The following is a 16,878-nucleotide window of genomic DNA, read 5'->3' on the forward strand; positions in this document are numbered from 1 at the left end:
TGCTTTCCCCAATCTTATCCGATTCAAAGATTTTTTAGTTTCATTTGTGTTTTTTTTTTTTCCTTTCAATAATTTATAATATTTGTAATTTATTTAAAATTGAATTTTTCGCACTTTGTGCCTTATTTTGCTTTCTAAATAGTTTAGTTTCCGTTTCTAATGTCTCCTGATTTCTGAGACATACACATGCACACGCAACAATACACACATACAATATACATATACATAGATAAATACAGGCTACATATATATATATATATAAAATAAGGACTAATAACTAATCTCTATTACATTTACTTTTTAATTTTAGCATTGTTGCTGCTGCTACTGTTGTTGTTGTTGTTGTTAATTATATTGCACACTTGATCTTCGTCCTTGCTATGGTGATCCACCGAATCCGTGTCACGTGTTAGCGCCATCTTCTGAAAGTCACAATCAATAATACGTTTCCGTTTACGCAATGGACGACTACATTCTGCCGTGCACTCAGCGGCGGATTCAGCTGCTGTAGGAGTTGTTGCATCTGCAGCTTTTGTTGCTGGTGGATTGGATGATGTTGATGATGACGATGATTCTTTGGTTTGGATTAGAGTGCGTTTGGTTTGTAGTCGTGTGATCTTTAACTTGGGCAGTTTCTGGGCTGCGGTGGTGGATGTTTCGGCATCCGTTTCCGACTGAGATGTTGCCCGGACAATGCAGTGCGTCTCCGGCGATGTGGAATCGATGGATGATGCAACTGGCGATGAGGGTGTTGGCGATGGTGAAGCAGCTATAGATGGACTTGTCTTTGGTATCGGTTTCTCCAACTCATCTTCTTCAGCATCATGATCTGGCTGTTCAGTCTCCGTTTCCGGCTGTTGTTGTTGCTGCTGCTGCTGCTCCTGCCCCTCCTCCTCCATCTGTTCCTCCTGATCGGATCGTGTCTTGCTGCAATCGAGTGGCTCCTTTTGAGACCTTTCCTCATCGAAACGTTTACGCTCCTCGGGCGTCAGGTGAGCCTTATAGAAATCCACAATGGGCAGAGGCACGGGTATGGGAATTGGCAGGGGAATAATTATGGGATATGGCACCATTACAGTTACTGGAGGAGCAGTCCCTAAAAGACCGAATTCAGGCATTTGGGGCGCTGCAAACGGTGGCGGAGGACCAAAAGGTGGAATGAATCCACGTGGCAGCATTCCCGGTGGCGGTGGCAGAAAATGATGCGGTGGCCGAACCCCAAACGGATGGCCAAGCACTCCATTCGGGGGCGTGGCAAAGTAGCTGGGCGGTATGGTCGTGGCACCACCTCGTCCCAAGGATTGTGCTGTCGTCGGTGGTGCTACTGCTGGCGGCGGCGGGGCAGACTGTTCCGGCATTGGCATGGGCGAAAGTGGTGGCAATGGCACACTGGAGCCCGCGAAATCGGCACTGAGTGGAGACGGCTGATGGTGTTGTTGTTGCTGCTGCTTCTGCAGAAGACTGGCCACCGTCTCCGATCCGGAGGAAATGCCACCACGATGCATTCGCTTCCGTCGACCTGATTTGCTTGCTAAATTTTGATGTTGTTGCCGCTGCTGAGCAGCCTGTTGTATGCTGGGACTCCTTAGGGCCAATAGCTTGGACACGGGCGCCACTGAGATCAGCGGTTTAGTTGGATTACTTGGCGGGGTGGCGCAGGGGGGAATTCCGTTTAATGGGCCCCGGCGATACCGAAACCGTGGATGCCGGCGATGCAGACCTGCTGCGACAGTTGCGTAACCACAAATCCGGTGTTATGAGAGCCGCCTCATTGCCAGCATCCAAGCCCTGATCCCTCAAATGTGGATTCATATCCAAATGTGCCTGTGTCTCATTGCAGAATATTTGCATTTTATATTGATTGAGACATTTCTCCGAACAGAATTGCAACTGGGAGGCGCCATCCTGGAAATCCACATAGCTAACGGCATGCCGGACGTGTTTGCACCAATCGCAGGTTTTGGCCTTCTTGAATGTGGCACGCCGACTCTGGGTGAAGCAGGATTCCGAACAATAACGTGGCCCATCCGTGCTGGTCAAGTAGTCGGGTGCATTTTCCGCAATTGGACGATGACACCAGCAACAGTTGTTGAAGTCTGCAAAGGAAGGGAAAACAAATGAAGGAGTTTTGGATGAGATTCAATGTCATATTTGCAACTCCTAACCCCCTCGACAGCAGGAGAATAGGATTTTTATCTTCTCCTTCTTGCTCACATGATACTCTAAGATTTATTTTTTGCCAATGAGCCCCATCACAGCCCTTCCCTCTGTCTCGCTACCTCGCTCTGCCATTGAATTTTCTGTCTATGGATACTTTGGCAAAACATTTTGTAAACCACATTTTGGGTCTTAATGAATCTCTGTTATTCGATAATGCAGCAGCAACTGAAGCAGCAGCAAAAGTTAGCAAAGTTTCGAACCTGTCTCTCTGTCTATGTCTGTCTATGCGGCTACGCAAAATTTTCAACGCAAATGAAGGATAAATGGCAGGCAGATGAGATGGGATGGGATGGAATGGAATGAGTGGAAGTACCAGTGGCTGATGAAGGAATATAGAGAAGGGAGGCCACAAGTCGAACTTATCAAATTGCAGCAGGAAGAAGCAACAAACATTTTTGATTTTCAAATTATTTTCGTTTCGTTTCTCTTTTAGGCTCTCAGGTTATCAACATCCATCCCTCCCATAGAACATGGAACACATCATAGGCTTACCTATTTTCTCCTCCATTTGACATGTTCCCATTGCTGATGTTGTGGCCGGTTTACCAATTGAATTTGGACTCTTGGAATCATCTTCGCGTGAGCTGCGCGTATCATGATCTGAGGGCGTTGTTGTTGTGCTATTGCAATTTAGGCCAGATTTACTGATGCGACCCATACCAATTTGGTCATGTCCATTGCCATTCCCAGAAACATTATTGTTATTGTTGCTATTGTTAATGCTGTTGCTTGTATTCTTGTTGTAATTGTTATTACGATAGGACAAAGATCGACCACTGCGTAGGAAGCTATGTCGTTTCCTTTCGAGTTGTTGCTGCTGTTGTTGTTGTTGTTGGTGATGTTGTTGCTGTTGCGTGGCCACAGCAGCAGCAGCTGCACTCTGCAACAGACGCGACGTTTTCGCTGTCAAATCCAAACGATCCACATCATAACCATACCAGCCCAATAGCTCATTCATTGTATTGTGAGCAAACTCCTGCAAAGGAATTGAAACAGGACAAATAAAAATAAATTAAATACATCTTAGAGCAGACATTAGGTGTAAAAAAGTAATGGTAAAAGAAATCAAGATGTTGCTTGGGTTCTTTCAATAATTTAAGTCTATTTCAAAGACCAGCTTAACTTGGCATTGACCTTAAAAGGAATAGATTAACAAAGCCTTGACATTTGTCTCAATTTTTCTGGTTTTGATTGCTCGTAAACAAAATAAGATATGGAGATTGCCCATGATTCATACCCAAAGAGAGTTCTGCGTCATAATTCATGTCATAACTCAATAAACAAGAAACAAGTTTTACTTTCTAATCTTTGTTATATATTTCATAGTCGAAGGCATCAGAAGCCAAACATTTCTTTTGTTTTAAAGATTACACATTTTGGTTAATTAATTTAAAAATTTTTCTAAGCCATTAATATATAAATGTATTGAATATTATTAAATACCTTTTTTTAATACAAAATAATTGTTAGAATTGTGTCAACATATAAATTTATTTAACTCTGGAAATCTATCATCAAATTGGGGACGAAAAACACTTTTTTTTTTTAAATGGACGAAATTTTATGTTTTTCGTGGACTTTCTACATATTAATTGATCTGAAAATCGAATATTTATATGTACTTATAAAATTTCACAGTCAATTGCATAAAAAAGATAAAAAAGTATTGAAAAGTTTTGGCTTCGAAAAAGATTAAAAAACAGAAGGAAGAGAGAGAGATAGAAAATTATAAAATATAGAAGGAGTTTTTTCAAGACCAAAGTTATTTATATCGATCCACTGGAATTTTGAAACTGTTGCATTTAACAAGGAAAATTACATATTTATAAATAAATTAGTCAGTTGTTTGTTTTTGGCAACATTTTTTATCTTTTCGTGCCTTCTTAAGATCGATAAATAAATGAATTAAAGGAAAAAGGATCAGTTTTCGCAATATGTATATTTGGATATTTCATTTTCTTGAAAATATTGTTAAGAATTTTGATGATGAAAGCGAAATTATAATCTCATTGTTTGTTAAAATGTGACTTTAGTTGAGATTTACTAAAGTTAATACAGGCAGAGATCTTAAGATAATACAAAACAAATTATTGAATGATTTTTCAAACTTAAATTTTTTGAAAGCTGTTTTTTATGTAAAGTTAATTTTTATGAAAATTAAGAGATATTTAAGTTCGAGTTATTGCTTTTATTATTGTCACATTTGTATATTATGCCTATTGATTATTTGTTGTTGTTGTTGTGTTCTTTAGTGGTAAATTTCTTGACGATTTTGTTTGATTATCATCTTATTGCATATTGTCATCAATTTATTTGATGTTTTTCGATAATTTAGTTTGTTAATTTTAAGGGCTGATGGGTTGCAGTCTTAATTAACTGACAAGATGTTGGCCAATTAATTTACTTTCATGGCTTAAATTAAAGTTACTTGGAATCAATCTGCAATTATGCGGATTTTCTGTCGAACTCATGACCTTAAACATGCATCTATAAGAGATGGAAGAGTTAATGCAAGTTTTAGGTAATTGATAACATTGATGAAACTTTTGAAGAACACACACACACGCACACACTCACACACACATACACACACACTGATGAAAGCTTGATTATGGCCAGGAAACAGTTGGGGCGGGAGGATGGCATAATTTCTCTGGCTTATTCCTCTTGGCTTTTTCATTTTGCGCATAAAGGGATCGGTTTACTCAGAGGTATCTTCCCGCCCCCGACCCATTCGAACTTTTTCCCCATCCCACTACATCAGATGCTGGACATTGATAGCCCACACACTTTTCGACTGTAATGTGTAAGAGAGAGAGTGTGTGTGTGTGTGTGTGAGCGGATTGCCTTTTTGTTTTTACTTTAAACAAGAATATTGACTTGAATGTTGTTTTTTTGAATTTTGCGGCTGTTTTTGTTGGTATTTCTTCTTCGTTTTTGTTTTCCTCTTAAGTTCTCTGTCCCCTTTTAAAGTTCCATTTGCAGAACAACAAATGATACTTGTATTTCGTATATATGAATGTATGTATATCTTCTTGTACATCAACAACAAATTTCACACAAGGCTACATACAGAAAAATGCATATCAAATTACATTGAAATTCTCATATTCAAAAAAGTTCTTGCCATTCGACTTTTGCGGGCTACAAATCGAAAGAGAGAGAGAGAGATAGGGAGAGGGGGGATATTTAGCATGAAAAGTTTTATAAAATGTTCAATTCTAGGAGTTTTATATGTTCTTCTTCTCAGGAATTCACAAAATTACTCATACGCCACCTAGTCGCATTTTTGTCGCCAATGGACACTTGAGATACTAAGCTCTCTGGGGCTGCCAACTTGCTGACAAAACACTAAGCGGCTCAATCGTGGCAAGCGATCTTCTTGTTGAGTGTTGAGTTCAAGTTTCTGGTAGAGTATTAAGCAATTCGCATGATAAAAATCTTTTGAGACGGCTGCTTGCTCGCTTGCTGGGGATATCGATTACATGCCTCAGGTGCGACCTCGTCAAGCCGGCTGCCTGGGCATTGGATATGGGGTGGATGGAGGGATGGAGAGGGGAAACACTACTCTAGGCACGCTTGGCTCAAGTTCAGTTTTTGCAGTCCAACTGTGCGGTAATCGGAACCATCTCACTCACTCTCCCTCTCTCTCTCTCTCTTTTTCTCTCAACTCTTTATCTTATTTGTTGTTGTCTCTGTCTTGGTTTTTTTTATAAATATCATTTGTCTGTTAATTTATGTTTGGTTTTTAATTTCTGATTTGTGCGTTCGTTCAGTTTTCTTGCCCTGACAGTTACTCAGTTGCCGGCAGTAGGCGGCAGGGGGCGTGGCCAAGGCAGACAACCAAAGACAGAGATAAGACCACGGACCAAGACACAGCCTCAACGACAATTTTCGAAAAAAAAAACCTGAGCTCAACTGTGAAATTCTAAACCGAAATGCGAATAAAAATCAATTAATTAAAAACTGAAATTTTATGCCTTTCGTGTTGAACTGAAGTTGGAAATTGAAATCGGAATTGTTATGGTGATATCTCGTCTACAACCAACGGACCGACTGACTGACTGACTGAATCTATGTATATGCATTCGTCCCTGCCTCTTTCAGCTGCTCCTTCATTGCCTCTTTCGTATTTTGTGCAACAAGAGCTGAACACAATTTTTTGTTCTGTTTTTTTTTTTTTTTTTTGGTTTGTTTTTTTGTTATGCATTTTCCGTAATTAATGCTCGAGTATCTTGCAGACACATTTGCCAATTGCTGTGCTCAACCATTTTCATTTCCATTTCCATACCATACACATATTCTTGTTCTCATTCCCAATCCCTCCCCCTCTATAGCCTCAGTCGCTTCTCCTCTCTTGTTGCCAAGCATTTCAAGTTTTCTGCAAAACTCTCAACTTACAAAAACATATCAAATTTTCGTTTTTATTATGAATCCGTAATGAACTGACTTGACGATGAGAGTCTGAGAGAGTGTGTGTATGAGTGTGTCTGTGGCAAGAATGCGACCGAGAATCGCTATGAGAATGCACTGAACAAAATGTATGACAAATTGCTTACAGTTTTCTAGACAACAAAAGTTTATGGACAGAAATCACTGACAATGATCCTTTAACTACTATTTTTATACACTTTTAATATCAATTAGATATGGAATAATATAAAAGGAATCTCATACTCCGCTCTATTCTCTAATTATAAGATAGTCTCTAGGGTAAAAAAAGATGTTTCTAATATTTACATTCTCATTCTCGCGTTTGCTACAGGCAACGAAGAATATCGATCTAGCTGTATAAAGGACTTTTAAGTATTATAACAATTTTGAATCTTTTCAAAACTAAAAACAAATACTTCAAATCAAAATAGAACTATCAAAAATTCTTTAAAATAAACCTTAAGAACTTTGCCAATGAGAATTTTGTCATCTTCACTCTTTAATTGAATCCAGCCCTGGGCTACTCCACTTCCATCTAAACGGACGTATCCAGTGGAGGCAACGAGTTCGGGTAGTCAGTAATTTGAATATTTTTTTGAATTCAAATCTTTATTCGTGTATTGTTTTTAAAAATCAACAAGGAATGTCAAAAGTTCAAAAGTGTCTATTTACTGAGCAGAAAGTATTTAGGTCGAGATTTTTGTTGCATACTTTTGAGGGCACTTAGAGTTTATGACTAAATCATTTCTTAAAACACTTATAAAACATGGCAAAGCAAACAAAAATGTTTGCTATATTACTATTTATTTTTATAAAATTGCTTTTAAAACTTTAATTAAGTCCTTAGAATTGAAACTTATTTCTAAATCCTTCAAAAAATGGGGCCAAAAAAGAAAAGAAAGAAAATCATCTTTGTTTTGAATTGTTTTCGTTTGAAAACTGAGCACTTGAAGAGCAAATTCAGGTCGATTCTAGAATCTAGATCAACTGATCCCAAATACCCACTGACCATATAAGGGTTAAACAATGCAAACTGTGCACTAATTTCATTTTGACACTTAGTTTTTTTGCTGACCTACTTCAAACTTAACCGTTTGCCGAAGTTTATCTGATTGCGAGACTTATTACGCTTGTCCTTATGCCGTTTGCCTTCATTGCCACTCACTGCCCTCGACTGCCCACTGAGTGAGTCTTAGCAAGATTGGCGCTCTGTGTTATATGAGTCGGCCACATTAATACATGTCTACTGTTTCTTAAAAAATAAGAGAGAAGGCATGGTGGGTGGGGGCCGGGGGACACAACAAGAAACCTAATAGAATAATGTAAAGTACCCAACAACGATGGCAATAGCTAACGACGACGACGACGATGGCTTTGGTGTTGGTGTTGGCGATGTGAGATGCCCGGGCAACCCAATACGCTTATAATAACTCACCCTGAACCCAGTAAACTGAACCGAACCGAACCGAACTGAACTGAGCTGAACAGAGTCGAGACGAGCCAAAGCTAAAACTAAAAACGAACTAAAACCAAACTGCAACGGAGCAGTCATCTCCCTACCCAATACAACCCCTCTTCCACCACCCCTCATCCTCAGGTCGACGTCTCTGTCACCGTCTCGGTCTCCGTCTCCGTCTCTATATCCGTACCGTAGTTTGGTAAACCCAATCCGAGGCAGTGTCGTCGTTTCGACACCGACACCATGGCTACCACCACCACCACCCCAAAAAAAAAAAAAGTAAATATAAAAAACAACACTCAATGGCAACAAATTCTAGAATTACGCTAGTTTCTCAGTCTCTACAGTGTGTGTGTGTGTGTGTGTGCACAAAGTCAGTTGCTTTTTAGTTTGTTGTAATCGAATATCGATAGCTCAGGATTGAATGTCGCCGCGTCCTTCTTTTGATTCTTACATGGCATACTTGGCTCTCTCTCTCTCTCTTTCTCTCGTTCTTTCTAACTTTATCTATGGGTGAATTTTATAGTATGTTCTCTCTTACTCATTCTCTCTGTCTCTCTCTCTCTCTCTTTCTCTGTTCCTATCTTCATTTCTGGGCTGTTTTTTGCAATTTAATATCTTATATTATTTTAATGTATAGTATGTACATATATACATCAGATATGCCCTGCTATATGTACATATGTGTGTGTTTCTGTGAGAGAGTTTATAAAATTTCTAATCTGTATCAGCTGATAATATATATTATCAAGATTCACTATACATATATGTGGATTAAGGAAGTTCCGCAATCCCGATCATCAGCGAACTTTGTTAAGTCTTCATATGTATGTATCTTCACCGCTTAAACTACTTGGGAACTACAACTCAAGAAAGCAAGAACAGATGGACTACACTACAATTAATCTGCCATCAGTTTGATATCTCAAAAGTTCTAATTAAAACACATCATAAATTAGAATAGAATACAGAAAGGCAACACAAAAAGGTTATCCTTAATTTTCATTAATGAGAAAATCTCAATTCTCTTAGATTTACTCATCGAAATAGGGTATTTATCTAGCCGTCACTGTTCTATGGCAGTTCGCTTATGTGAATTCAAATAAGGGCTAATGGGTTATATTATATTACCAAGAAAAATGTGTATCCTGCATTGGTGCTACCAATTAGAGTTAGTCTAAACGATGCCCTTTGACGATCAATTTCTATAAGAATTCCCTTTTTATTTTTTGCATACTTTCGTCAGCAGGGCAAAGATGATGATGATGATGATGATGCACCTGTGACTGCATCTGCCCAAAAGGGGTCAACCTGTTCAAACAGCCGCCGCCCTACCACCCGTAGCTTGTCCCCACCCATGAGTAGCTCAAATTATTTTAACGTTATTTTAATTTGAGCTCTCACCATTTCAGACCGACGACACCTGCCCTTCTGCCCTAGCTTCTACTCTTCACACCTGTCAGCTCTCCATCTCCCTCACTCTGTGTGTGTATGTGTGTGTGTGTGTGGCGAGTGTGACTGATGCGAGGCGAGCTTTGCCAGGCTCACAGGTTGCCTCATGTTACGTCAACTACTACTGCTCCTGCTGCACTCAATCTCTCACCCTGTGCGTGTGTGTGTGTGTCCCTGCTGCTCTTTTTTTTGCTGTTGTCGTTGTTGTTGTTGTTGCTGGTCTCTGGATCTGGTTCCTAGTGTTTTCTGTATAGAATTTATCATATTCTATTTTGTTTGTAATTCAATCTGCGTCGCTGTTATTAAAGTTCTGCTGCTGCTGTGGCGATATTTGAGCTGCTAACCCACTACCTAAAACCCATCTATCCTGCCCTGAGTCCGTTTTGTTCCGTTTCTATATACATATGTATGTATGCACACGCACACATTTATATGTATATATATATGTATATAAAGGAGGCAAATGCGGGGGCGTCCCCAAGTGGCTGCCTAAGCCCAGCCCTGGCCAGGTTAGCATTTTGTCCATTGTCATTTTGTGTGGCCTCAAATTTCTCAATGCGTTTGTGTAACTGAATTCTTTATGCCTTAGTCGAGATTATATACATTTTAGTCATGATGACTAAAACAGTTTCATTTGTTTAACAATATATTCCATAGAGTTGAGTTGAGAAAAGATCGGAGATAGAAGTAACAACTTTATATTATTTTAACCTTTAGACCTCGAGAGTTTTTAGTGATTTAATAAATAAGGATATGAGCCTTGAGCCTTATGAATACCAAACAATTCATTGCACTTTTTAAAAAACAATCTGAGATGTTTCTATAATTAAAATTTTCAACCTTTTCTCGATCGTATAAGCATAAAACATAACATTATTCTATGGAACCATCGTATACTTTATGCTTTATGCAAGGAATATTCAATAGAATTTCTTTTTTAAGATCGAATAATTTCAATCTTTATATACTAAGGAAACTATAGAACTCTTTTCTTTGAAAAGTCGAACTTTTTAAACACAAATATAAATACACTATCGAGCTAAACTCTAGTTTTGTGATTGAATTGTGAGTTCGAAGTAATAGCTCCTTCTTGAAAGTTTTAAAAATTGAAAGAGTTACAAATTAACAATTTATAAACTAAACTTCCAGCTTTATAAAATATGATGTATGTCATTTCATTAAGTACAATCTCAATCCCATAAATTACTTCTTTAGTGAAATTTTCCGTTTTTTCGTATGCCCTAACGTATCCTTTTTTGTTTGTCTGTCATTCTTTCCGTTTTTATTTTTTCGGGTGGTTGTCTTTTCGTGAGGACATTGAGCCATGACTTGGTAGCCGCTGTCGCTGTCAGCGTCATCGACGTTGTTCCCATTGTCGTTGGCATAAAGCGGAAACCTTGAAGCATATCACCTTACCACAGTCCTATCGAATGGCACCCATATTGCCATTGTTGTTGTAATTGTTGTGTAATTATATTTTTGTTTAATTTTCATACAAATTATAAGTAAATTGATTTTTTTTTGTTTTTCAACATTCAGAATGAGCAACATTTTTAATGAATGGGGAAAAAAGAACTTTGTCTCTGGCTCTCCTTCTTTTTGTTGTTGTTGTTGCTGCTGCTGATGAAAACTTTAAACGCTGCAGTTGGCCACAAGTTTGGCCAAGTCTCAGAAACCGAGAGCCAAGAACCTTCAGTTCATTATGATAATTTTTCTGTTTAATAAGTAGGTATCAGAGCGTTCAACTGCAAGCCATTGGCTACAATTTCAATTCAACGATCAGATTACACGTACAGCATAAAAAAATAAGAAGAAGAATAAAACAGAATATATAACAAAACAAAGCAACAACAATATATATATGTGCTATCTCTTTTCTTTGGTGTGGCATTAAATTAATTTTGCTCATTTGAAGTTGCACGAATGACAGAAAGGGGGTTAAAGAGAGACGAAGAGGATGACAGGAGGCGGGCTGCATCAATTTGCAACCCACTCAGAGACTCACACACTCACTCACTCACTCATTCATTTATTCAGTCACTCACTCGTTAAAATGATTATAAAAAATTTATCAATATAATATTACGAACAGTTCCCTCCATCATCTCATCTTACCACCACCACCAGCAACAACAACATCAACAACAACAACAATAATAACATAGTCTCATACAATGTTGTCGTAATCGTAATCGTTAGACTTTAATGCTAACTCCGCATCCGCTTACAAATGCCTCGAGGACTGCGCCAAACAACAAGTTTCCAAAGAAGGCCAAGAGAACAGAATGCCAGCGCATTGCAAATTGAAGCGAAATTTCTTTCATTCTTGTTTCTAAATCTTCACTAGAATTAGTCGGAAATTGAATCGGTCAAGCAACCGAATGAACAAAGTTGGCAGGGTATTGGAGATTATAGTTGATATAGCCTCTCAGTAGTTTTTATCATCAACTGATTCAAACAGAAATCGAAGGATGGATTCAGCTTTTGATGTTTAGGACTGGATTTACCATAAATATTGCTTTGGGTATTGTCAAGTTAACCAACCCTTTTCATCCCTTTTGATAGTTTGTAATAATGTAAAATAAATAAAACACAAAAGCTTATCAAGATCTGACAAATGATCATTTCAATACCAATAATCTCACATGACGTATTCTTAGTTTAAAAGAAAAGGATATAAGAAAGTTATCAAAAGAAATCTATATCCTTTAAGTACAGATGTTTGTATGCTCATTTCTGCATCGCTCAATTATCCTTCAACTTCAAAACTTCACTTCTTCTTTCCCCTGCCCCAACCTGTCTGGGATCTTGATTCCAATCAAATCTTGTTCATGTAATATCAGAACCTATAATGGTTAACCTCCCGACTCTTTAGAATGTGTTGTAGTAATTCTAAATGAGATTAATCTCAAAACTTGTAGCTCAAAGCCAAAAGAAATTGATTTTATCTGAAAGTCAATCGGGCACACAGGAAGGATAAAAAGGAAAGAATATGAACTTGGAATTTGTTTTCATTTTAAACAAAGACTTTGAGTTTGGGCATTTCGAAATATTTGATTATTTAAACTTAGAATTGATCTATTAAAGAAGTTTTTTAAATGAAGTTCCACAGGATATTACTGAAAGTAAATCTGACCACATCGTTCTATTTTCCAAAACTATAGCTAATCCATCTTTGGATCAGTTGATGGTTTCAAATGTCATTTAAATATCAGTAACAAACTTTTTATACAATTTTCCAAATTATTTTGTGATACATTTAGAATAATAATCCTCCCAAGGGTAATAAGATCACTTTATAATTCATGGACAAGGGGGACGTTTTGCAAAAGATTATAGCTTAGCTTTATCACTCATTCAATATCGGTGATTATTAACTAAAGAAGAGTTAAGAATCTTAAAAATAAATAAATAAATAAACATAAATTCTAAAAAAATTGACAAGTTCGATAAAAATTGATTCAAGTGAAAACTTTAAAAAGTTGGCCAAGTTGAATATTTATATCTCAAAAGATCGGAAATGTTTGTTAATACGATTTCAAAATGATTCCTAAGATAAACAATGATTTCATAAGGTACATCTATTTGATCAGCCCATGTGTGTGTGTGTGTGTTATTCACCTTTTCTATTTTATGTGCTCATTCTAAACATTGTCAAAAATTACCCCCAACAGAAGTAGCTGGCATAAGAAACTAAGCAGAATAAGATAGAAATGTATCTCATTTGAAATTTGGTAATGGGAACATTTAGTCTTACCTTAATTTCATCGCTGGGCAATTCCTTTTTGATCTGCACCGCTGGGCCAACACTGGCTGCATCTCTTAAACTGGATGGTGAAGTTTTGGCCGACATTTCGTTTATGTTTTTAGTTTTTTGATTTCTTTCTATTTCTTTGCGTTTTGACTAGTGTTAGAAGAAGAACAAATTGTTTTATTTATAGAGTCGAATGGTAGAGTGAAAAAGTGAATGAATTTCCTGCCCATCCATCATCATCATCATCATCATCATCATCATGAACATGGATTAATCCTTCTTTATATATAGTTTATAATATATCTTATGTACATGTTGTTTGAAAAAAATAATTAATTACAATGTCTTTGCTTTGCGTCTTTCGTTCGTATATGAAAACAGAATATTTTTTTTCAATTCTTGCTTTTTGCTTTGAGTATTGTTTCGCATCCATTGGATACGGCAGAAAAAGAAGGAGAAAAACAGAAGCTGATGGGCGATATATTTATATACCCCCCCATATGTGTGTGTTTCTGACTGTGTGTGTGTGTGTGTGTGTGTATTCGCTTGGCGCGCACTTTGGTGTCTTGTAATTTAATACCTTATACGAAACGTTAGCAACCTATCACATAACACAAGACTACAAATTCGAATACAAACACAACAATAACAAATCGACATACATCTTGATAAAAGTAGGTACATATATATCTATATATTTAGCTATATATGTACATATATGCAGCACACAAGTTTTCATCAGAATTTTCATTTTGGATTTTGAAAAACGTAATTCAAAACTTCGGGCATTTGATACCAACATCAAGAAATTGTAACTTTAAAGTATTTCAAAAAATTTTAATTTTTAAGCTTAATCAATTGGTTTAAATTTGGTTAAAGATTTTTTGGTTTTCCTTATTTTATTTTTTGTTTTTTGATTTCATGTTTTCATTTTCTTTATAATTTCACTTTTCTTTGTTTTGGTTCTGCGCCTTCGTTTTGTTTAGCTATATATACTATATAAATACATATATTTTAATGATTTCTCAAATAGAAAACGAAAATGCAATTCAAGGCACTGCATATATATAATATATACTATATATCGTTTTCATTTTCTTTTCAATTCTTTTTGATTATAGACATATTTTTAAGGTCTTTATGGTTTCTTTGTGTTCTTCTTCTATTTTTTTCGATTTTCGTCGTTTTCTCGTTCACTTTGAAATACACATCGAGAAATATACTATATTCCAAAAATAGCTTTATATTTTCAAACCATATAATTTCTTTCTCTCTCTCTCTCTCTTTCACTCTCTTTTATTGTCGTTCACTCACAACTATCTCTCTTGCACTTGTTCACTCACAATTGGCTTTCTTCTGTCGTAGGTGTGTGTGCGTGTGTGTGTGTGTGGTATGTACTACTCTTTCTTCTGACTTTTTGACGCTTTCAAAACACCAACAACAACAACAACTGCAACTACAATATTCATAATATTAATAGCAACTACAAATCATCATCATGCACCATAATAAACATTTTCAATTTTCATTCTCACTTTTCACACATCTGATTTAGATTTCGTTTTCTTTTCACAATTTTATTCCTCTTATTTTTTGAAATTTTTTCTTGTATTTTTCGAAATATCTGAGAGACCTTCCGACGACAACGACAACGACGGCGGCAACGACCAAATGAACCACACGCGGCCGCGTTTCATGAACATTTGACGTAGCGAGAGCTGTGGCATGTGGATTTTACTTGATTCTGCCTTCGTTGTTGCTGCTTCTGTTGCTGCCGTTCGGTTTGCGTATGCGCAGCTGTGGGTCTTTTGGTATGATGACGTATTGTTTGGATGACCCCCCCTCTAGCCACCTACACCATAACTCATTCGCTTCCTGCCACACTCACTCCCTCTCTCTCTCTCTCTCTCTCTCTCTCTTGTAAGGATATGTTCATCTCATTGAGCAATGAAAGCGAAAACAAAATATTGTTCAAACAAAAAAAAAACAGTTTTGAAAATTATGTATGTGATTGCATTCTCGTAGTTTAAAAATAAGTTGCATCATTTACCTGCCACATCATCTCTCTCTCTCGCTTTCTCTCTCTTTCTTTCTCTCTGCAGTGATGTTTGTTAATTTTCAACTGAAATTTATTATTGCATTATGTCAAGTTGATGTTGTTGTTCTTTTAATTTATACAAAATATCTATGTATGTATGTATTGGCATAAACGCACTTGAAATCTATATGTATATATATATGTATGTACATTGTAGAAGATCAGAGAAAAACAGCGAAATGTGAAATTAATGGGGGGAAATTCAATTCTGACAGCCAGAAAGGTCATACAAATGCATCTTGAGAACGATCGAAAGACAAAATGGAATGAAAATCTATGATGACGTGTACAAAATATTTTCAGTAGTTAAATTTCAGAGGAAATCTAAAGAAAATCATAGATATGTAAATGTTAATAAAAGCTGAAAATGTTAATAAAAAAAATGTTCTACAAACATAACTTTTTCATTAAATAAGTGATCCTAATTTAGATTTAGTTGAAATATCATAAAATAATGACTTAATATTGAAGATCTACTAAAAAGATCATTTTAAGTTTCTAATTGTAATATTATACTTTATTTAAAACTGTTTAACAAGATGCAAATTAAATTTTAATATGTATTCACTTAAATTAAAATTTATAAGTATAATTTGGCAAAATAATATATAATAAAGTGTAATATTGTACAATAAAACATAATATAATATAAAATAATTTAAAATCTTATAAAAATATTTCGTAAAAGACTATCTTAGAGTTATTATTAGTTAATTTCACAAAGTTAATCAAAATTCTTTTTAACTTATTTTCTGCCAAACAAAATATATAACAAGAAATTCGAATGTAACTTATTAAATAGTTATTAATAGTTATAAAAAGGAAAGAAAAGTTTTAGCATTCTAAGCACTTACTTAGTATAACCTATTCAAAGCTACTAAAATAAACCCAATCACCAAAGATTGGTTAAACAAATTTAAAAAGATTTTTTATTCATTTAATAGACGAAAATCTTAATTTTGTTGCCAAATTTATCATTTAGAAAAAAAAGCAGGGTTTGATTTTAATTTTTAAAATTGTAAACTTTATATTAACTATTATTTTTGAAAGCCTTTATTATAACTTAAGAAAATAAAGATAATATTTAAACATTGTTTCTCATTATAAAAAATATATAAATCTAGAATGTCAATAATGACATTGTGAGTGTGAAACATACGAGTAATTCATATCACATTACAGTAGGTAAGAATTGAAGTTTCAAAACATTCTTGGTACAGAGTTTCCCGAAACTATTTTCCAAAGATTAACGGTGCCAAATTGTAATATCGTTGTGACTCATTTAACTAGATAATTAAGCACTTACTCCCTAATAGGGTCCAAAAACAGTTGGCAGTCGATGATAGTCCCAAGCACAAGCACAGCCAAAAGAACGACTATTCCACCTTTTACTCAATAGACCATCATGTAGTCGTGATAGTACTTTGGTAGTACCAATTGCCAATTGATGTGTGTGTGTGT

General features: G+C 36.1%; 1 protein-coding gene across 1 annotated transcript; it reads right to left on the reverse strand.

Moving 5' to 3' along the window:
* Positions 1-64: 64 nt before the first annotated feature.
* On the reverse strand, positions 65-15,005 carry Sobp (Sine oculis-binding protein). Its single transcript, XM_068289201.1, is given in 5 exon segments — positions 65-1,680; positions 1,682-2,096; positions 2,713-3,196; positions 13,323-13,469; positions 14,855-15,005. Coding segments are annotated over 4 exon segments (2,382 nt in total). The 5' UTR covers positions 13,419-13,469; positions 14,855-15,005; the 3' UTR covers positions 65-293.
* Positions 15,006-16,878: the final 1,873 nt, after the last annotated feature.

This window comes from Drosophila tropicalis, unplaced genomic scaffold (genome assembly GCF_018151085.1).
Source record: "Drosophila tropicalis isolate 14030-0801.00 unplaced genomic scaffold, ASM1815108v1 contig_593, whole genome shotgun sequence".
In the NCBI taxonomy this organism is placed as follows: domain Eukaryota; kingdom Metazoa; phylum Arthropoda; class Insecta; order Diptera; family Drosophilidae; genus Drosophila; species Drosophila tropicalis.